Source organism: Lepidothrix coronata, unplaced genomic scaffold (assembly GCF_001604755.1).
Source record: "Lepidothrix coronata isolate B3197 unplaced genomic scaffold, Lepidothrix_coronata-1.0 Scaffold29, whole genome shotgun sequence".
Lineage (NCBI taxonomy): Eukaryota > Metazoa > Chordata > Aves > Passeriformes > Pipridae > Lepidothrix > Lepidothrix coronata.
Window position 1 is genome coordinate 839660 of NW_016690209.1, and position 21995 is coordinate 861654.

Genomic DNA, 21995 nt, shown 5'->3' on the forward strand with positions numbered 1-21995 from the left:
GTTTTTGGTGATGATGGCAGCAACATATTGCTGCAGAAGTTAAGCAGATTAAAAAGAAAATCTTGTTGCTTTCAGACAGAGAACGGGCTGAGAGATAATGATATAAAGCCAAGAGTCTCAGAATGGGAAGTGATTCAGGAAGCTGGCGTGAAACTCAAGCCCATGTATGGCCCAGGATACACTGGCATAAAGAACCTGGGAAATAGTTGCTACCTCAACGCTGTCATGCAAGCCATTTTCAGCATCCCAGAGTTCCAGCGAGCGTAAGTATCTTCACACCAGTTCTTGTCACTAGCTGCTGCTTGCTGAATGTGTTGTTTTTCTAAGAAAAATAAAAATGGTATTTTAATTTTTGTCTCCCCTGCAAACAGGCCTCTTTCAGTCAGTTCAGTGGCTGCTTAGAGGATTGGAAAAGGTTGGAACAGAAAACCCAATCTGCCTTTGAAACCAGAACTTACTGACTTAAGTGGTGGGAAATCATATGCCACCTTGTAAATTTGATGTCTCTGTCTCTGCTGTTTATATACATATGCACATATCTCTATTTATCTTGGTATCATCAGTATCACATTAGGGGTTTTGTCCTGGTCCATGCCTTTGTACCACTGCAGGAGACATTCTGTTGCTCCAGTGTGATTTGTGCAAAAAACTGGCACAAACATGTTAATATTGATTCATTCTAGTGGAAAACAATGCACCTGTTGCATGCAGGTCTGGCTAAGGAGGGAAACTGTCAGAGGCATATTTTAATTAAAATTTAAAAAATCATGAAAAAGGTAGTGTAAGCCTATTCTTCCACTGAATAATTAAGAGGACAAAAGCACAATAGAAGAATATGAAATACTCTTGGTGACCAAAACTGAACACATCACTCCAAGGAGAGAAGCCTTTTTGTAAAGGACAGTCTGTGGTTTGAAATAAAATTCAGTGTTCTCTTTCGTTCCACAGCACCAGTAATGTATGTGCTGGAAGTAAATCTTTTAGATTTTGGAAAGCCTGCCAGATTTTCATGTTAGAATTACCTTCTGGAGAAGAAGAGGGAGAAAACTTGTGTTTGCTTACTTTGTTAGCCATATGTAGTACAGTCTGTAGATTCATTAAGTTCCAGCTCTTCTACCTCCATTGCTGAAAAATATCAAAGTAGATTTTATCAAGGAAGGTAATTTTCCACAGCATGGTCCTTGGAGTTACCTGGAACACTTAGTGTCAGCAAAGTAGCGGAGATCTTTGGAAGAGGGACCAGGCAGAAATCAGATGTATTCTTCCAATATGGCCACATCTACCTAGCCTGCTTTTACTTGTACTCAGAGAGTGTGCTGCTGAATGCTTCCAGCAGATTGGCTACAACTATGTATGTTCTGGTGCCAGAATGGTTTCTCTGAAGAATCTCAATAGAAACACTCTTTTTACATGGTCCTGATACAAATTTAAATTTATTTGCTTGTGTTGGTTAGGAGTAGAAAATACCTTGGTTCTCAACTCAGCTCTGTGGTTTTGAGCAACATCATTGTGCAGCTATTTCAAGATCAAGGAATAGAATTTAAATTCCAGATGAACAGCACTGCCATATCCTTTATATCTAGAAGCTTCTAAGTAAAACCTCAATGTCTGTTACCTAATTTCTTTACTATTAGTTTTGCATGATAGAAACACTCACCAAGGATAGATTGACTCATTAAGCTGCAGTATTTGAACGTTTCTCCTTTGTTCTTGCTGCCCAGGTATGTGGGAAACCTTCCGCGAATATTTGACTACTCTCCTCTTGATCCAACACAAGATTTCAACACTCAGATGTAAGTTTTCTCAATTATTTACTTGGTCAACTTAAATAGAATCTAAATAACTTAATGGCAGGGCAAAAGAACACCTTTTCATGGGCTTGAAAGTGAGATATGACACAAGGTAGAATGGAAAGATTTGCCCACTTAGTTGCAGGTAATGATGTTCCATTTCAAAAACAGTAAACTTCTTTTTTGCTTGAAATAAAGGTCTTCTATTCTTTTCTGTTTTTCTCACATGTTTGTTTCCACCCCACCTTCTTCCTTACAGGGCTAAACTGGGACACGGCCTCCTTTCAGGCCAATACTCTAAGCCACCCATGAAATCTGAGCTTATTGAGCAGGTGATGAAAGAAGAACACAAGGTATTTGCCTGAGTTTGTACAGCCTGGTAACTAGGTAAAAGTGATATCCTGAGAAAAGGGAACAGGTGCTGGGCATTGAAGAACACGTGTGGGTCCAGCATGGATGGGATGCTTAGCAAGGTGGAATGTGCAGGATACCAGGCAGGGATATATTAGTCAGGCTCTATTTGTGCAGCACATTAAAGCGAGCATTGGTTCTGCTAACAAAGTATTCTGCTGCTCCAGTGATGAGTGCAAATGTTCATAGAATTGGCAACCAATGTCTATCTTCTCTGAGGAACAAAAAAAATCCAGAGAGTCTTGGGTATTGGAAGCAAGCTTATAAATCCTCTGTAAATTTCAGAAAGAAGTACAAAGAGCTAAAGAATTCTTTCCAGGAAGGGTCTGACAATATTCCACCTGATTTCTGGAGAAGCTGTCTAGGTAATGTGAGATTAAGTGGTGCTGGAGGCTTTCATGTAGATGGAGGGGCCATTCAGAGCCATAGAAGTGATGCATGTTTCTCCCACAGAGCCATGGTGATAGTTTCCATGGAAATGCATGTTTTCCTCTACCTTCATCTATCAATTACTGATATACGAATTTCTCCTGAAATCAGAATGCCAGTGAGATTTTGGACAGACAGAGCACTGATACAGAGTAGTTTACATGATCTGAAAGTCCTGTGTCTCCTTGGTTTGTACAGCAGCTATTCATTGTTTTGGAAAAACAAATAATGAATCCTGCTTGCTTCGAGTTCAACTTCAAAACTTACCAACACACCCCTAGGACTAAGGAATAATGGAACAGATTTCACCATGCATTGAATTATGTGTACTGACTGACCTGCTTTGCTAAACACACCCAGGATGTGAATGAAGAATAATATGCTGGAAGTTCAGGGACCTGAATCCTTCAAATAAAGCTACACCTCCATGTTTAGCTCTGCATCCACTACTACCAATGAGATATTGAGAACTTTGTAATGACAGATGGTATAAATCTCTGTTAGGTTGCAGTAGGCATCTACTGGCATTTAACGGTGCTTGTGTTGTTCATAAATGCAGTTTAATAAAGTTGAAGTTACATGCCTCAAATGACTTCCTTATCAAGCAATTCATAGCAGATATTGGGATTTGAAACAGCTTTTACAGCTTTTGTTCCTTGTTGTATGAAGATTTATTTTAAAAAAATCAGTTGTAGATATTTTCTCCATTCCTTCACTCTGGGAATGTGAATCTGTTTTTTTCAGCTTGGGGATGCTTTTTTTTGTTCGGTGCCTTCCCCCTCCCACCACTAATGCTGGTATACATTGAGATATTATTTTGTCTTTTAGAGACATTTTAATAAATATAACTGCATAGAATTTTAGGCCTTCAGTGTTTTCAAGTGCCTCTGCTTTGTGTCTATAAAATCAATTATTAGTTTTATTTTTTTTCCTTTCCTTTTTTGTCCTCTCCTACATGGAAAGAAGTTCTCTAGCTTTCTGAGCCTTTGGAACTCATCCAAAGTTTTGGGGAGTTGTTGCTTGTAGAAGCAATTCATATGAGATCTGCAGTGGTCCAGCACAATCTATATTTAGCTAAACTATTTTGCAACTGTTGATGGGGAAAGTATGCCAGGTATTCTATAAATATTCATGGTACTGTGGAGTTGAAATTTTTCACCACAGGAGTTTAGCCTGGAAATGGCAGCATTTTTCTTGCACCCACTTTAACATTAAAAAGAGGCTGAAAGCCTAATGGGTCATCAGCTACTACTTGATTTTCTGTTTAGAACTTTAGCTTTAGGGGAGTTTTGTGTCCTTGAGGTGGAAAGGGTTTAGATTGCAAGATTCAATCCTCTTTTATAGACTGTCACACATAGCATGTTTCTCTTCTTCTTGTTCAAAGTGTATAGGTATAAACAAGGCTTGATTCCAAACTCACTGCATTATACAGCAGGATGAGTGTGCCATAATTCTGCTTCTGGCATGGGAAGAAGCCTGGTATTTAGTGATATGAGCTAGTTTATGCATTTCTCTCCCCAGTCGTAGTTTTGATGAAAGGCAGTTGAAGACACTGAAGCAAATATAACCCAAGATTCCGAAATCCCTAGAACATCTCTTCGTCCAAGCAATACCAGGACTCTGTCTCTTGACAAGAGACTTTAAGGAGCATCTTAGGCTAATGTGATTGCTGGTGTAGTGCCAGAAATTAAAAAAGAATTAAAACTGAGAATCTGCCTCTGATTTCAGTGGTTCTAGGAATATTCTACCCTGGTAAAACAAAGAATAAAATTTTGCTCTTTTAGTGTGTGCTTTATGTGCCTCCCATTTCATGCTGCTTTTTCTATTTTTATCTTGGTGTGATAATGCAACTCTAGTAATGAATGAGATTGACTGAGTTTTTAACAGCCTCTGAGAATTATACTTTTGCTAGGATGGCCTTGAAAATTATTTGGTCTCATAGAGGAAGAGAGCAAATCTGAAGAAAAGATTCTGCTGGGGAGTCCTCTTAAACTAGCATAGAGGATGAGAAAGTCAAAACTAGGACTCTCTTGGAAGCTAGAGATTTTCTGATTTAGGGTAGTTTCCTACTGAAAGGCTAAAGTCAATAAGTTATGGTCTTTCAACATGACCAACACCTTTCTGAAAACTACTAACCTTTAGCAAACCTTCAGTAGTGTCTTTTAATTTGCAAATGCCTTAGAACAGGTAGAGTGAGCACTGTAGAAACTAAGTCATAAAACATAGTCTAAAACCCCCAAATCATGTTTTGGGCCCTCCCTATTTTTATTAAAATGGAAAAGTAGATGAAACAGAAACTGTCATTTCTCCAGTGGCATAAATGGGCCACAGGTAGATCTAGTGGAGTGACTTTGGGATATTTGGTCCAGGATTGAATAAAAATGTTTCTTTAAAATTTTTCTCTTTGTTTTATTTAGCCTCAACGCAATGGAATATCTCCCAGGATGTTTAAGGCTTTTATAAGTAAAGGCCACCCAGAATTTTCCTCTAATAGACAACAAGACGCACAGGAATTTTTCCTACATCTTATAAATCTAGTAGAGGTGAGAAAATCCCAATTACTGCTTCTTTTCCTTGGTTATATTAGAAAATGAGGGCAAATCTGTTATATGAGAGTTTAATTTTTTTATTATAGTGTATTTGGTCTTAGATATATAGAAAATGCCACTAATGGAAATGTATTTTGGTTTAGAAACAGTTGTTTCTTTAATTCTTCCTTTTCTTTACTTCAGAGTCTTGCATGACCATGCACAGGGCCAATGCTGCTGATAGCAACTGTAGGAGATATAAAGTGGTCAGGCATCACTGTACAGGCTATAAGATTTGTAAACATATGTGACCTTTTAAATTGCTGTTTGTGTTATGGTTACATGCTATCTGTTTGCTTACCATATTGAACTTTGTCATGGGATATTAACAAATTATGTATTATTATTATTATTATTATTATTATTATTATTATTATTATTATTATTATTATTATTATTATTATTATTCCTATTTCATGTAATTGTTGGGAGCAAATTAATTACCCTGTCCAGCTCTTTTGCAAATCCCAGCTGTACATCATTGAATCACGGGAGGAAGGACTTCTCTGCTGAAAACTGTGTAACTGTTTGTCAGTTGAATATTTTAGTATAAAAGTCTAAGTTCCACTGAGCTCCAGCTCACTGCTGTGTGTATAAGAATCATACTGTGAATTTTAATGCTGTCTTTCTGAAAAGGAATTTACAAATACATCAGTTTTGATGTAAAGCATTTCTTGTCTACCCTCCTCCCTCGCTTTCCCATTTTCCCCAAGAATCGAGGGTGTTTATTCATGTGTTACAGTCTCTAGATGAAGTTACTCACATTTGCATGCATAATGTTCCACATCCCAAAATGCATGCACTGATTATAGGGTGGTTAGAAGACACTTCTCTGTTTCTTGCCTGATAACAGGCATTAACGTGAACAACAAGGAGGAGGTATATTATTTGTTTGACATTCCCATCTGGATAATGAACTACAAGTTGCTTGTTCTGTTTCAGTGCAGATTGAGAGTGGTTGGAGCAATTCTGTTTGCTGAAAGGATGCTCCGTGTTATTTGCCTGAGCTTTCTATCTTTATTGTAACCTGCCACCTCCCTACCTCCTTCTGTTCACCTTGACTCAGTCAGGTTCATTAGGCACATGCTCTGCAAGTTCCTGTGTAGAAAGATACTGCTGTGGGTGCAGGCATTGTGGACTTCAGTTTATTCTCTACGGGTGCAAGATTTTTGCATGCAGTCCAATGCAAGCTGAGCTGCCAGATCCGGGTGCAAGATCGGTGTCTTTGTGCTCACCATAAAACAACCAGCAGCCTTTGGGTTGTCTGGTCATTTTAACGGTCATCACATAAGTGATTGGGTTTAATATTCCTTTCAGAGGAACCCTGTGGGTTCAGAAAACCCGAGTGATGTGTTCCGGTTCCTGGTGGAGGAGCGCACACAGTGCTGCCAGTCCAGAAAGGTCCGCTACACCGAGAGGGTGGACTACATCATGCAGTTACCCGTTGCCATGGAGGCAGCAACAAACAAAGGTAAAGAAAGAAACTGGTCTGTTTGACCCAGGGATGTGCCACACTTGTAATACAAGGTGTTCACCCTTGTTTTGCGTGTGTGTTGCGGGGGCAGGGGGGGTCATGTGTGTGCCCAGAGATCCCCCTTAGGACTGAATCTCCTTTGTCCTGGGCAGTGAAAAGGTTTATAAACTAACTTCTTCATCATAAAAAAGGAACTGAACATACTAGCTAATAAATATCTGGTAAAAACACACACTCATAAACCCCGAAACCCCCAAACCAATCAAAAAAACCGAATTGGCTTTGTGTTTGTTAGCAGCAGATTAGAAGATTTAATATGATAATAGAGAATAGGGGTATAAGATAGTTTGTAATCTATAAATACAAAATACACAATTTGGATATCCTGGACTGTAGGGAAGGAGGATGAAGCATTGGATGTTGATTTAATAAACAGGAGTGGCTTTTTGATGCCTACAAGCTGTCTGAAATAGGACACTTGTTTTTAAAGGAGACAATAGCTGAGGAGACTTGAAAACTTGGAAACAGGAGAGAGGCACTGACAAATCGTGGTTGCCCTTGCAATCAGTGGTGAAGAGTCTTGCAGACTAACAATAAATGTGTGCTTGAGGTAGAAGTGAAGGAGACATCACAGGAACAGTAGAAGGGGGATGTGCCTCACAGATTCAATATGTAAAATATTTTATAGCCAGAGGGAAGTATTTTGGTTGTTTAATGAGATCCTTTGAAGTAGCACAAAGCTGAGAAGTCTACCTACTGCTTTTCACCTAGCCCACAACTCCTTGAAGTGGACGTTAAGTTTAGGATAACTTTGCAATCTTTGTTCATCAGTTTCAGTGATGATTCTGTTGCTTATAAAAGGGCATGTTATTTCCAGGTAATGACTCAGAAGACAGATTAGTTTATAAATTTGCCATATGGCACTGCTCAGCTTGCTGGTGTCAGGACTTTTTCTAGATCATACATAATCCTGTCCTGACCAGATAGTCAGATGACAGAGATAGACAGCAATAAATTTCCAACTCAGATTGAGCTGATAAAGTGGGTAGTTGGTGTTACTTTTCACACAGGATTCTGACTGTCATGGCAAGATTTTCATTGGTGGTTGCCTGGCATTTCCAGTTCTGTGTTTTCACCATGAACAAACCCCTTCAAAACAGAGATGTGTCCTTAAGTGTAGCTCCTGAACCCAATGCAGACAAAAAAATTTGGTGTCTAGTTAAAGCCATGTAAAAGTTTTATTGCTAAGTATTTTTTTGCATTTTCAAAACTTGCAAAAATAGGCCTGGTGAGGAACACACAACCATGACAGTATTCATTAGTGTTGTGCATATTTCTCAGATGAATTAATTGCCTATGAGTTGAAGAGGCGAGAAGCAGAAGCTGCAAGGAGACCTCCACCAGAACTTGTCCGTGCCAAGATCCCATTTAGTGCATGTCTGCAGGCCTTTTCTGAACCCAGCAATGTAGAGGATTTCTGGAGTAGTGCCCTTCAAGCAAAATCTGCAGGAGTTAAGTAAGTGTGTGTCCAGCTGCCTGTTAAAATCTGTGCTCTGTGCTTGTCTTGCTACCTGGACACGATACAGAGAGGAACAGACAAAAGCACAGTGGGTTTTGCTGTTGTATTGTTGTTGGGGCTCGCTCATAAATGTGATGTGCAGATCAAGCCTGACAAGTTGTAGTGATGCATTGAGCAGGAAATCAATTGTTCTCAACTGTCAGCCTCCAAGAGGTGATGCAGTCTGGTTGTTAAGAGCTTGAACTTTAAATGCTCGTAGCTTAATTGTTTGCCCACATTTTAGAATTTGATCCTGTCTATCAACTAGCAATGGTTCATCTCAGTGTGCATGAGGTTCTGAAGTCTGTGCTCCATGTGATTTTGTTGCCTTGTTTGAAAGAATTGTATTTCTTGTCCTTGACAGGACTTCCCGTTTTGCTTCGTTTCCTGAGTACTTAGTGGTGCAGATAAAGAAATTCACCTTTGGCCTTGATTGGATACCCAAAAAGCTTGGTATGTGCTTTTTATATTTACCTTTTCTTCATTCTATCCAAGATAATGGATAAGGTGTACACGCTTTGGTCTGTAATGAGGACCTGACTTGACTCTTAAGTTTGTACTGTGAAGATCCTAATTGAGTCTTCTTTCCTTTTATGACAAATTAAACCGATCCAGCAGGTCTGTGAAGTTAAAACACAGTTTCATGTAATCTGACCTCCTAGCTAAATTGTTTTAGTGTTCCAAATGTCTCAAATACCTTTTCAGAAGGAGAATCCTGCCTGTGCTTGTACCTTGAGTACCAGAGTCCCCTCTCTGAAGGGGTAGGTTACACCACAAGGGTCATTTTGCTGGGTGCATAAGCTTAGCCTGTTTCTCTGCTTTTGTAGATGTTTCTATAGATATGCCAGATTTCCTGGATATCAGCCACCTTCGGGCCAGGGGGCTCCAGCCAGGAGAAGAGGAACTTCCAGACATTGCTCCTCCCATTGTCATTCCCGATGATCCAAAAGGTATTTACTGTCTCATGTGTTCCCCTTTCCTTCTAGCACACAGGGATTCTCTTTAATCTTCACATTTTGGGACTGTGAACAAAAAAGCAGCTCTGTGCTTCTGTCATTGAAGACTTTTACAACACAGCCTTTTGTCTTCCCTGCTAGACATCCCTAGTTCTTCCAGCTTTGATGTTTTCGGGATTTATCATAGAATCACAGGCTGGTTTGGGTTGGAACCGGGGGTTCCAACCCCTGTGCCATGGGCAGGGACACCTTCCACTAGAAGGTTTGATAACTGATGCTGCTGTTCAGGACTCTCTCCAAATAACCTTCAGTTCATGTCCATGAATCCCTTGCAGTAAAGTCACTGTGCACTTCCCAGGGTCTGGTGCAAAGGACTTGGTCTCAGAGTCCTTTGGGTCTTATGACAGGTGTCAGAAGTGGGGTGGAGCATTAATCTATTTGGTCCTTACATTTGCATAAGAGGTGTTACTAAACTGCTGTTGTTTTGTACTAAATTTTGTCTAAAACCTGGTGATAAAGTAATTTGCAAGGTCCTGTACCTAAATCAATTTCTTGGTTCTTGTGTACTCCCTTGAACACAGTATATGGTCCAGTATATCTTGGTCAGGAGAAATTTTAAAATCTGTCTTTTATTGTAATTATTGATGTAGGATTTTAGTTCTGAGCAGGTGCTCTTCTCCTTAGTCACAGACTTTACTTAGATAATTCCAAACACTTTGGTTCAACGTGGCACAACAAGCGCACCACGTCTGCGGAATCGATTAGTTCACAGGACAATATTTAGTGCACAAGGGGCCACAATTTAAGATAACAGTTTTCCAGGCATAGATTAAGATTAAAATTTTTATTAATTCTTAAAATTGTTAGCTGCATGTTAGACATGCAGCTGCCCATGCATGCATAGTTCTCTTCTCTGGATGTACATGGCTGTACAGCCCATTAAAAAAGGCTGTCTTAAGGAGATGATGTCAAAAGACTAACTAAAATATTTCTAGAGCAGAAAGAAAGAGGAGTGAATAACATGCTATGCTGGCTTTTTCCCCCTTAAATACCGTTTCTTTTATGCTAAAGTTCAGAAACAAGAATATTAGAATGTCCTCCCTCCTCCCCTGGGTTTTTCTGGAAAACAAAATGGTTTATGGGTAGTAAAATGATGCCTTAGTAAATGGCTAGTAAAATGTGCTAGTTTATGGCTAGTAAAATGTGACCTTAGACCCAGGTTGTTGCAATTTCCTCCAAATGACTGGCATTTGGGTGCTTCAGTATTTAATATGAAGCCAGTAATGCAACTACTCTCATGACATGATGGCCCCATTTGCTTGGATATTTTTAATAGAAGTGGCATAATATCAAGCTGTATGTAGGTGAAAGAACACCAGTACCTGAAATTGTGTGCAGAGCAAGGATATCCCAAAATTCAGTTCTCTAAAGGTTTTAATTTCATCCCGTATCTGTAGAGGTTTCTCACAAAGGCCTGTTCCTTCTTGCCCTCTTGTTGAATGGACTGATCTAGTTTTAGTGTAAATGCATGGCTGATGATACTTCATTTATAACAAAACAGATTCTTGCTTATGTCAACCATGAGCTTTGTTTCCTACTGGTTTTTAGTACCAGTGACACTTTGCTCTGAACTAAGGGAAATTACTGCTCTAGTTCATGGCAAAAACATTGAGGATGTAAGGATGAGTGTGCCTTGTCTCTATGAGGTCAAATGTTTCTATGACTTTAAAAATATGGAATTGTTTTTTCACATATGGATCTACTTAACCTTCATATAAGTCCTTTTCCCTGTTTTTTTTTCCATTCTTAATTTTCAGATCGTATGACGAACCATTTCATGGAGTGTATGTATCTCATTTTTCTGAGACTGGTATTTCAGCTGCTTAAAAGGTTGTCATGCTTTTGCTCAGCTAATGGATTCTCATCATAGAGATGCATGAAATGTTGCCCTGCATGCTTCTAAATAACAGCTGATTTCTGTACTTGTTCAGCATTTACTTCCACGTGTGTGGGATTCTCTTAGAAAAGAGTCTGTAGTAGCATCAGTGTAGCCAGAATATGAGCTGCTCCTCCATCTGCTGCTCCTCAGGAGGATCTTGCAGTTCTGGAGGTCACAGCTGCTTGATCCTGGCTCCCTCTGGACAATGATTTAATCAAAAGCTGTCATTCAGAGACAGAGTTCAAGTAGACACTGATAGATCTGGCAGGTGTTGTTTCTCTAACCTGCAAGATCCTGCCTTTGAGAGGTGCTTGCTTTTGGCTGCCATTTCTAGCTAAGTCCACCATCTGACTTTCTCACCCCTTGAAATCCAGTGGTGAGGTTTCTTAATAAATAAAGTCCTGTAGTCATACATCAAGGTTTAATGATCTGTGTAGATTACTGTGACAAAAGATTATCTAAGTCCATAGCAACTACTGTAATGCTGTGTACAAGGCTTATGGCTGTGGGTTTATTGAAGTACTAAACCAAATCCAAGGGATAGGTACTGTAATATGTGGCACCATGAATAACAATAAGACATATTATACAGTGGATGAAATTAGACTTTGATATTTTAGAAGGTCTTTTCTTGTAGCCCTAGATATTGATGAGTCTTCAGTTATGCAACTGGCAGAGATGGGCTTTCCTTTGGAAGCGTGTCGGAAAGCTGTGTACTATACAGGCAACCTGGGTGCTGAAGTTGCTTTCAACTGGATCATTGCACACATGGAAGAACCAGGTCAGTGACTGGAAGGTGTAAGTTAAACTCAGTTCCTCGTTGTGTATTTTGGCAGTCAGTAGAAATTTTATAATGTGTGACAGAGAAACAACGGCCCCTTCCCCACCTGGGAAACCTGGAGGTGTGAGTGAATTTTCCTAAGCTGCTCCTGGGATGTGCAGAACTTGACCATTATGTGGTATCCTCTGCCTAGAAGAAGACAACAAACTAAGCTACACCAGAAGTACACCCTCCTGTCCTCACCATTGGTGTGGACCAGCTCTGTGTTTCCACCCTTTGGCTAGGTCCGGGCTGCTAAGGGGGAAGCTGACTTGTGATCAAGTGTAAGTACAAAGAATCCTGTGGTCTGGATGCTTTTCTTCCATATCAGCCTTCTCTAGCTCAGGCTAGAGCATTCATGCTGTACTTAGAACCTGGGCTATCTAGTGATGGACAGGGCTGCTAGATGTTCTCCACATCCTGTGTTTCATCCATGCAAAGTTTGGGCTACTGATCCAGCACTGGGTATATCTGAGTACTCCCTTGACAGGAAGCTCCAGATTTGGTTAAGTTCATGCTCCACCATGGGCTTTTGTGCTGTTTGTGTAAATGGGGAATGAGTTTCACTTGGGCTTAGCTGACATTTCCAGGAATGGAATCGGTTCATTTTACATCTATGCACTGGGTTGTCTATTATCCTGGTGACATCATTGCTTCCATACCAGTCTGTGCTACTTTCCTTCAGTTGTTTGACTTCTGCAATGTGCCAAGTTATTCCAGTCTGCTAGATATTTTGTAATGTGCACATTCATATTGGTTTTTTTGAGGCTTTCCACACATCTAAGTCCCAATTTAGATGCCAGTGAAATGAACTTACATTGATTTTGGGACTGCTTTTGAGGTCCTGCTTGTTGTTTGTTTGTGTTTTTTGTTGACTTTCCACTTCAGTGAGGCAAAAGAATGAACTGATGAATATTTGTTTGTTCCAGACTTCGCTGAGCCATTGGTTGTATCTGCATTTGGAGAAGTTGCTTCCAGTGGGGCAGCAGCATTAGGAGCTGTAGGGTTAGATAACCAGCCTCCTGAAGAGATGGTTGCAATTATCATTTCCATGGGATTCCAAAGGAATCTAGCAATTCAAGCGCTGAAGGCAACAGTGAGTTCCATGGATTATTGGTAGCAGTTGAATTTTGTTTCATGTTCTGTACTTTGTACAGGTGCATGCTCAGATGTCTATGAAGTGTGTATAAAAATCCAGTTAGTGGATCATGCACCAGAACTATTCTGGCAGAGTGTGGGATGCCTGACTTCTCTGGAGTGGGGATGGCAGTTTGTGTGTTTCACTCAAAGTGTGGAAGACATTGAGGAAAACTTACCTGCTTTTACTATCATTCAACAATAACCTGGATGCCTAAAGGCTATGTGTCTGCAAGATAAGAACCTGGGGTCGTGGGTCTTAGTTGTGAGATTATTTCTTTTCCATATTCCAAGCTTCTGCAGAGTGCTTGTTGAATACTATTATTTTACTTGGAGTTGGACTGTGTACCTTACAAGTTTTAAGTGCTGTTAACATGATCCTTACTCTGTTCAAATACTGTTGAGTGGCAGCATGATGGTAGAGAATGTATTAAAGGCTGCTCTTTTGATTATTTGGCTCACAGAACAATAACTTGGAGCGTGCATTGGAATGGATCTTCAGCCACCCTGACCTTGAGGAAGAAAGTGAACCTGCCTTGGACACGATGGATATGGAGAACAATGCTAATGCCAATATCCTTGCAGACACAGGGTCAGAGGGACCCAGGATCAAAGATGGGCCTGGAAGTAAGTTCTCCTTCAGCTTAGAACTGGTTATCACGTTGTTGTGTCACACCTGTACCATTCATAGAGCTCCTTCGTGTTTTGAAAGTAGTTACTGCGCCTTTTTGGACATGATCCAGACAATTCTCTTCCAGTCTTGCTTCTGGGCTTGGTTGGCTGCTGAATTCTGTGGGCTGTGTTTGCTCAGAACACTCTTTGCTTGGACTCACTGAATAACCTGAGTCCGAGTTTTTTGTTACCAGAGCATGTAAGTCTGTCCTGGCCAAGATTTACTTTTTTTTCTGTTGCTATAAGATAAAAAACCAGAGAAAAGCTACAATGTTTAACTCCTCAGAGTCTGAGTATCCTAAAGACAACGCTGCTGTTACAGACCACCCGAGTTTCTGTCCTCCTGTGGTCTGCTGGACAGTTTCATAATGCTTTCAACCAAGCTCCTTGTTCAAAATATGTCAGATATAGTTTGTATCCTGCATGTACTGCTTTTGTTTTGTTTTCTTTTGGTTGAGATTCTCTGTCATACTACTGCTAAATAAACCACAAGATGGGGCTAAGGTACAGCAGGCAGAGTTGTGAAGCAGGCAAAGAACCTGATGTAAGTGGAACAGCACTGGAGTACAAAAGCTCAGTGGTGGTGCTAACATAAGGATAACACATAACATTTTTTGAAGGGCCTTTAGTGACCAGTTCTAGAAACTGTAGTATGTTTTAAACTTCTACCTCTGTTCTTGAATGTAAAGGTCTTATGAAAAAAAATTAACAGACAATTTGATTTTTTTTTCTGTGATTGCTACTGTTATATTAGCATTATAAATACCAACCTTAATTCTTTTGGAGACATGGGAAACATTGATTATTGTTAGGTTGAAAAAAAGAAGATTTGGAATAATTATTTTTTGTGGTACTTAGCCTTTATAGACTGAGACCATTTACTGAGTGCCTGAAATCCTGATAACCAACATGATTCTGTAAAATGGCTCCAGAAAGCCCTCTCCACCAAAATCCAGGCCCATGTCCTTATGCAATATCCTGAAAGAAGGTACCCGTTTACTTTTGGTGGTAATTTGGGTGAATGGCATGAATGGGTGGGGATCAAGAACCAATGCTGAGTTCCCCAGGGACTTTAGGCACAAAAATTGTCCTTGTGTTAAAGGAAGAGGTTTCTTTCCTGTCCTTTCTTTTATGGGCTGCTAAAATATAAACTTCTGGATTTTATTTGATTTTTAGGGGATCTGTGATGACACAGACATGGCTAATTTGTGTGCAGAATGAACTCCATATCTGGCACTGGTGCTATCTGTGAACTGGGAATGAATCTGCTGTTTTCTTTCCTGGTAGGGGCTGTGATCACAGCCCTGGTGTGTGCACAGGTCTGTGTGGGTTTGATTAGGATTGGTTTGATGTTTGACAGTGAATCTGATATTTGACAGTGAACCTGACCAATAGGTAGAGTGAGAGTATGCTGCAGTGCTAACAGAAACTCTGTTTGGGGGTGCAGAGTGTGAGTTAGGAGTGCTCAGCTGATTCTCCGGTATTAGAAAGAACATTTCCCCTGGAGTCATATTTCAGTGTTAGCAATAAAAACCTTATGATGCCATTTGTACTTCTTAAAACAGGATATGAGCTGTTTGGGTTCATCAGCCACATGGGAACATCCACGATGAGTGGCCACTATGTTTGTCATCTCAAAAAGGAAGGAAGGTGGGTGCAACTCGGAGACTCACACAGGGATAAGCAAATGCTTGGTTTGAGGCATGAATCTCTACAGTGCAGGGTGTGCTCACAGCAGACAACACGTGTTTTACCATCTATACATTTCCCAACAAAGAAATGAAATTTGTTACAGATTGTAGATGTGATGAATCAGCTCTGATTCCACTGAGGTCTGGGCTGAAATGTACCATTGGCTCTCCCGTGCTTGCTGTTACAAATTTCTTCAGTTTGGGACATTGGTTCTGTATCTGGCTTAGTTTATCTGTCTCCCACTTCCTTTTGTTCCCCACTGATAGCAAGCCATCAAACTATGGGCTGATACTAGTATTGCTGGTACTGTGGTGCTGATCTGGGCTGTGATTTTGATACACTCCCATTATCTGGCTTTGGGAATCCCTGATTTTCCTTCATTTGACCTGTAACGACACATGCCTCCTCATGTCCCCCTTCCTTTTCATTTCCTGGCTCTGCCAACACTCTGCTTTGGCTGTTTCTCTGATCTTTTATTCTTGTTGCAATACCTAATTTTAGATTTTAAGCTCTTTGAGGTTTATGTCTGAGAAGTCCCTGATAAACTAGTGATGATTTTCATACACACAGAGTGTGATCCATCTTTTTTTTCCTTTCAGATGGGTGATCTACAACGACCTCAGAGTCTGTGCCTCAGAACGACCTCCCAAAGACCTGGGCTACATTTATTTTTACCATAGGATACCAAGTTAGACCTCAAATCTATTTCCTGGCCTTAAGAAGCCATAAGCCTTTTTAACCTGCCCAAAAAAGCGTACAATAAAAAAGAAAATCTAAAACCAACAAAAGACCCCTAACCCTTGGACTGCCAAAAAGCAAAAGAAAACATGGGATGTTTATAGTGTATTTAAAAACAGTCATTTGATGCCGCCTTAAATGTTAGACGGGAAATTTCTATTAGGTGCTGTGTAGTACATTGTTTTAAATTTATACACCTTAAAGGCCATGCAGATTACTGGTGGAGTTTGCAGCCAGTGTGGGGAGAAAGTGGAAGCTTCAGTGTTGAACAAAAATAGCCGAGTGCATCCCAGCTCCTGCCTGTTCTGTCCATGCATCTTTCGAAAACCACAAACAAACATTGGTGTCTTTGGTAACTGAAAGCCAGTGTTTTCAACCAGAGCCCAGACCACTTGTGGAAATCATATAAAAGTTGGAGGGAGAGGGTATGTGACTGTTCTTCAAAGCAGATCTTATTTCAGAGGTTATTTTCAGTGCAGTGAGAAAAGTCAACTAAAGTTATGTCTGTTGAAATTCAGTGGTATAGTATTTTGATTTGCCTTTTTTGATGCATAAGTCTAAGAGCCTAATGGAGATTGAAGCAATCTCCTATCAGTGCCCGGTACATTTTCTGCCAAAGAGAAATAGTTGATTTTATTTTTGCAGACATAGATTTCTTCATCTTCTCTTGAATGTTCATTTTGCAAGTTCTTCCAACAGATACAAGATTACAGAAGCAGACTTTCTGACTGTGAAATTAAACATATACCCTCAGGAAAGGCAAGGCTATTATTTAAATTTGGTTTTCATATGGAGGAGATAAGGAAGGGTTTAATGTCCTGTTATATTTACATCTGGGAAACTTGCATCTAGACAACTCATATTCCAGCTGAAATCAACTCCCTGACGAAGTATTCACAGTGAAAATCTGCTTTCTGCTAAGGATTCTTTAAATACAGAGTTTGCTCTGTGAGCAGGGGAAATTGCTTAGTAAAATTGCCGATTTATTGATTTACCCCTCTTTCTCCCCCTTAAAAAAACCAAACGACAAAACCCAACAAGAACAAAAAACAAATTGATATTTCAGCCTTCTTAAAACTTGCAAACACACCAATAATCTGATCTCTTCAATAGACACCTTCTGAAAGGTGTTTGATGTCTCTGCCATGGTTTAAGGGGTGGGTAGGTAGGAGCTGGCCTTTTCTGTCTGTTTTTGTTTTTTTGGTGTTATTTCAGATTGTTTTACAGTGAAGAATATATATGTGGGCTTTTAAATTATATTTGAAAACACTAATTCTAGAAAAATTACAATGATGAGTGTGAAACCTTTCATGATTCCAAAAAATACCCCAAAGGTTCACAGTGTTGGCCACTGCTTAGAGACTGTTGCTGGAGTTGCCTTGTACAATGTTACTGAGCTCTCAAAATAAATTGCAACAGTCAAAAACCCCTCTTCCTTACAGAGTGGAGGAGAACCAAGGAAGTGTAATTACATTTTCTCTGCAGTCAGTTCCTACAACTTTAATAGCAAAAATTCAGGCAGCTACACACTACAGAAGAGAACCCAAATTAAATGTCTAGGTACGAGTAGGGTATTTTATTTTTTTCCCAGTGTTTGGGGGAAAATAGTTCTCCCTCTGATCATAAAGCCTCATGCAGAGCCAAAAAACACTGTTGTTTTTTTTAATCAGTTTTTGATCTTAAAAGATTTGGAGAGAAACTCCAGTGCAATAATTCTGTACAGTGTAAAGGTGCCTAATTGCTGGGAAAGCTCCCAGCACTTAGTGCTCTTATTGACACAGAATCATGGTGTCCTAGCATGTTAATAAGTGTCCCCTGTGGGATTCAGCTGCCTTGTAATTATTGAGCCACCAATTCTGGATGAAATAAAAGCTGCCAGTAATTTTTGTCCTTCTTCCATGTTTTAGATAGTTGTGTACTTCACCAGAAAATGGCAGATCTGAAAATGGGATCAGCAAATTATGCAGTGATACATCATCTATTTAAAGTGAAAGAGCAAAACTTCTGTATATCTACATGTTTTTTCATTCTGGCAGTAGAAAAAGGAGAAAAGGCCTTTTTATTTTTCCCCTTTTTAAAAAAAAAAAAAGTTATGTGTTTGTTTTTTTTTTTTTTAATTCACAATTATATTCCAAGGAAGTTCAGCACAACAGCTTCCCTCTTGCCTTGTGAACTTAAAGGGCTATTTATAAACTAACAAGATTTGGTGGCCACTGCCTTTTTATTTAGAAACATTGGGTAAATAAAGGCCAACAGAGTAATTCCCATGTTCATTATTAAACTGGAAGCATGGCTGGTCTTGTAGGATCAAGGATGGAGCTTGGACTATTGCAAACTATTTGTCTGGTGCATCCTAAAACTGTAATGGCTGTGGGACTGCCTGATGTCACAAGGCACACTTGGAAGGCTGGGAGGAGATAAACTGGAAATAGTAACTGAAAGGGGAGAGCCCTTGGCTGGCTGTGTAAGGGAACTGTAGCAGCTCAGCTCCTGAAAGTTCTTTTTAGTTCATGACTCGTGTTCTGCCCACCCAAAACCACCAAGCTGGTCAGGAGTGTAGGGAACAGTTTAGGGGAAGGGCTTACAGGACTTCTGAAATTTAGCAGTTAGAAATATGTTAGAAATTCTTCAGTCAGCTGCTTGAGGCATTATTTTATTCTCTCCCAAAGCAGTGGTTTCCCTTCTTTTTCAAATTGCTGGTTGTCTCCCTTTTGTGATGGATATGTGTGAAGAACATCTTGAATCTGGAGGAGCAGGATGTAAACTCCTGACTCTTCAACCTAATGTGGGGGAGAGTAATTTGTTTTGGTGGTTTCGTTTTTTTTGTTTTGTTTTGTTTTTTAAACTACGGCATGCAGAAACCACACTCAAACAGCCTGTACTGAATAATTTATCAGGCTTTGGCTGCTAAAATTTATATATGCTGAGTTGTGCTGGGCCAGACCTCAGTACACAACCTGGGCACACTCCCTGTGTCTGGGTGGTGGAAGAGCTGCTGGGGAGTTCGGTGTGCTGAGGGCTTCTTGCCAAAAAAGGGATGGAGGAAGAAAAATCACTGTGAGCTGTTTGAGACAATCTAACCTGAGAATTATGGCAAGCCAGGACTTGGCAATGAATAATTCTCTTATTTCTCAGACTGATTTTTACTTCTATATATAATACATTTAGGTTAGGAAATTGGAAGGAAGAAAAACTCAACAACTTCTACTCGTTTAGAATAAAAATTAATTTATTCAGAGCTGTGGTTTTACAACAAGTGTAGATGTTTCTGAACTCCCATCGCTTGAAACTCTACTGGGTTCAGTGACATTACCTCTGACTCACTTTGGTGGAACTGAAACCAGCCTCAGCCCAGTTCTTTGCTTCAGGCAGCCTCCACTGGGTCACAGAACACATTTGGAATATGGGTACAACCAGAGCTCATTAGATTGCTTTAGAAGCCTCTCCAATTCATTCCTTTTGTTCTCCATCCTGGCAGCAGCCATTTTTATCCTCTTTGCTGCTTTCATGCATTGAAAGACTATGCAAAATATGTAACTGGACATTTTATTGTTTTCCCCATCACCCTTCCTACTTTAATGGCTGAGATCAGTGTCTGATTTCTACTCACTCTTCAGTGGTTTTACTGTTGTATCCTGGAAATGTCTGTCCTGGTTTACTTTGCACCACTCAGAATTGTTTGCTTGAAGCACTGTTAACTTTTTGGAGAGTATTTGTCCAAGATGAGAAAGGTTGTGAATGACATTGTTGCAACTGTTTTAAATTAAAAAGAAATATTCTCACATCTGGTGACTATGTGAATTCTTGCTTCTTTCTTTCCTGTCTGAAGAGGAATAGACTGAACGTGTTTTGATTCTACCTCTTTTCTTATTCTTTGTGGTCACTTTTGGTGTTTTACTTAAAAAAAAAATAACCTGCAGAGGGAACAGAGAGGTTCATGAGAGTCTTGATTTCTTGTGACTTCTGGCATTTTGCAGATTGAAAAAAAGACAAATCCACAAGCCCTGAGTTGATATAAACCAAGGCAAAAATAGAAAACAGGATTTAAGTCAAGATTGATTTTTTGTTTTTAACTTTTAAGCCAGTTGATGTTCTTTGATCACAAGAGTTGGCGAGGTTTGTGTGGAATAGTGTTGTCATTTCACCCCAAATTCCTGCTTTATCATGGTCTATAATTTGTCATACTCACTTAGAAATTTCATCTGCAGTAAAGGAGAAGTCTGTTCTTCTCACGTGTAAGGACTTTACATAGGAATGTGACCACTGGGAGTCTGGTAGGTGCAAGAATAGGCCAAAAAAGAAGACTGAGGATGACAAGCATTTCTACTTTTTACAGGATCATGAAACCAGGAACTGGAGGAGAGGTAAAAGAGGTAAATCTGCCAGGCTCCGAGTGACACTTCCTGATGTGGAAATACAGGACATGTGACATGTTGAAAGATAAGAAATGTAAAGTTGGTTCAGCTTCTGAAATCCAAATTTAATGGTATGTTTTGATCTCTTTTCTATGACAGATATCCTTTGTGACCATGGCAAGTCACACCACACCGTTCACACCACTTGTAGCAGCTGGCAGAGGTGGGAGAGTCGCTCCTTGTGCAAGCTAAAGGGCTCTGTTCAGACTTCATCCAAGAATTCCCTGTGTAGGATTTGTACTTGCTAGCTTTGACAGACTGTTTGTGGGAGGTGGTATTGGATAACTCACAAGTTACCACACTCTCCTCTCCCTCACTAAAGCGGGAAGTAACGCCTCTGTCCCTCAGGTGTACTACAAGCTTAACTTGAATAAGGGAGGCACTGACAGCTGTGGTGGAAGACAAATGCCATAAAATTATTGAAGACAGATACTGCATGACTGACAGCTGGTGTGGCGTGGGTGATTGTGTTTTCAGATGTCTTCACCAGTATCCTTCTCTGATTTTTTGAGCAGTTTTTTATGTGTATTTGTTACTAATGCTTTTCTCCCAACCACTGTCTTTGGCTTCAGGATGACAGTGCTGTGTTCCTGATCTGGGTTCCTTACAGAGCATGTAGCTCATGGGTATTCCTGTTGCTGCTTTTTTGGTACATTTGAGCAGCAAGAACTAAACTAACCTTTGTATCTCCTGGCAAAACACACCAGTCTCAAGAGCCCACAATTAATTTCATCCTAATCCTTAGTGTGTTTTTAATGTCTCTTCCCTTTTCTCCTTTAGTGGAGGGTTCTGGTTAAAGCCATGTTCAGACAGCTTTCTTTTTGCTGTGGCTCTATCTTCTAGTTCTTTTTCCTGGAGCAACCCACATGTTCATGCAGAGTGTCAGCCTTCAGATCCTTGCTGGTGTGGTCCTGCTTTGTCCTGTCACAGCCCCCCAGGCTGTCCACAGCCCCCAGTTTTTCTGTCCACAACATCATTCAGGAATTTTTGTCCCTCATGTCTGTGTTTATGTTGGTGTCTCATAGCAAAAGCATAGAGTAGGAATAATATCATCCTTGTCAGCTCCTTTGCCTCATCCTGTGAAAGCCAAAACTGAAAAATGCCCATAGCAAACTCCTACTATGGTGTTTGGGAAATTGCTTGAGTAGTGATTTCAGTCACTGAAAGTTGGGTTTGTTTTTTTTCATAAGGATTGTTTTCTGATATTATTACTTCTGGTTTAATTGTTGCATGGTCTTCAGGAAAAATTCTGATCTACTTTTCTCCCATTTTCCTCATGTGGACTGTTTGTGCAAAAGCCTTTGGGCCAGGCTTCAGCTGAAATAAATTCCAGTTGTAAGTATAATTGATCAACATGTTGAAATAAAAATAAATTC

General features: G+C 40.0%; 1 protein-coding gene across 1 annotated transcript in view; it reads left to right on the plus strand.

Annotated features, from left to right (window-relative positions):
• USP13 (ubiquitin specific peptidase 13 (isopeptidase T-3)) overlaps positions 1 to 19993 on the plus strand; it is a 50542-nt gene extending 30549 nt beyond the window's left edge. The window contains exons 8-21 of the mRNA XM_017810740.1: positions 76 to 263; positions 1722 to 1793; positions 2050 to 2143; positions 5048 to 5173; positions 6536 to 6689; positions 8034 to 8208; positions 8615 to 8703; positions 9078 to 9200; positions 11024 to 11050; positions 11783 to 11926; positions 12895 to 13061; positions 13567 to 13729; positions 15340 to 15424; positions 16066 to 19993. Coding sequence (XP_017666229.1) covers positions 76 to 263; positions 1722 to 1793; positions 2050 to 2143; positions 5048 to 5173; positions 6536 to 6689; positions 8034 to 8208; positions 8615 to 8703; positions 9078 to 9200; positions 11024 to 11050; positions 11783 to 11926; positions 12895 to 13061; positions 13567 to 13729; positions 15340 to 15424; positions 16066 to 16159 — 1701 coding nt within the window. The 3' untranslated portion in view covers positions 16160 to 19993. The remainder of the gene's footprint in view (positions 1 to 75; positions 264 to 1721; positions 1794 to 2049; positions 2144 to 5047; positions 5174 to 6535; positions 6690 to 8033; positions 8209 to 8614; positions 8704 to 9077; positions 9201 to 11023; positions 11051 to 11782; positions 11927 to 12894; positions 13062 to 13566; positions 13730 to 15339; positions 15425 to 16065) is intronic.
• Positions 19994 to 21995: the final 2002 nt, after the last annotated feature.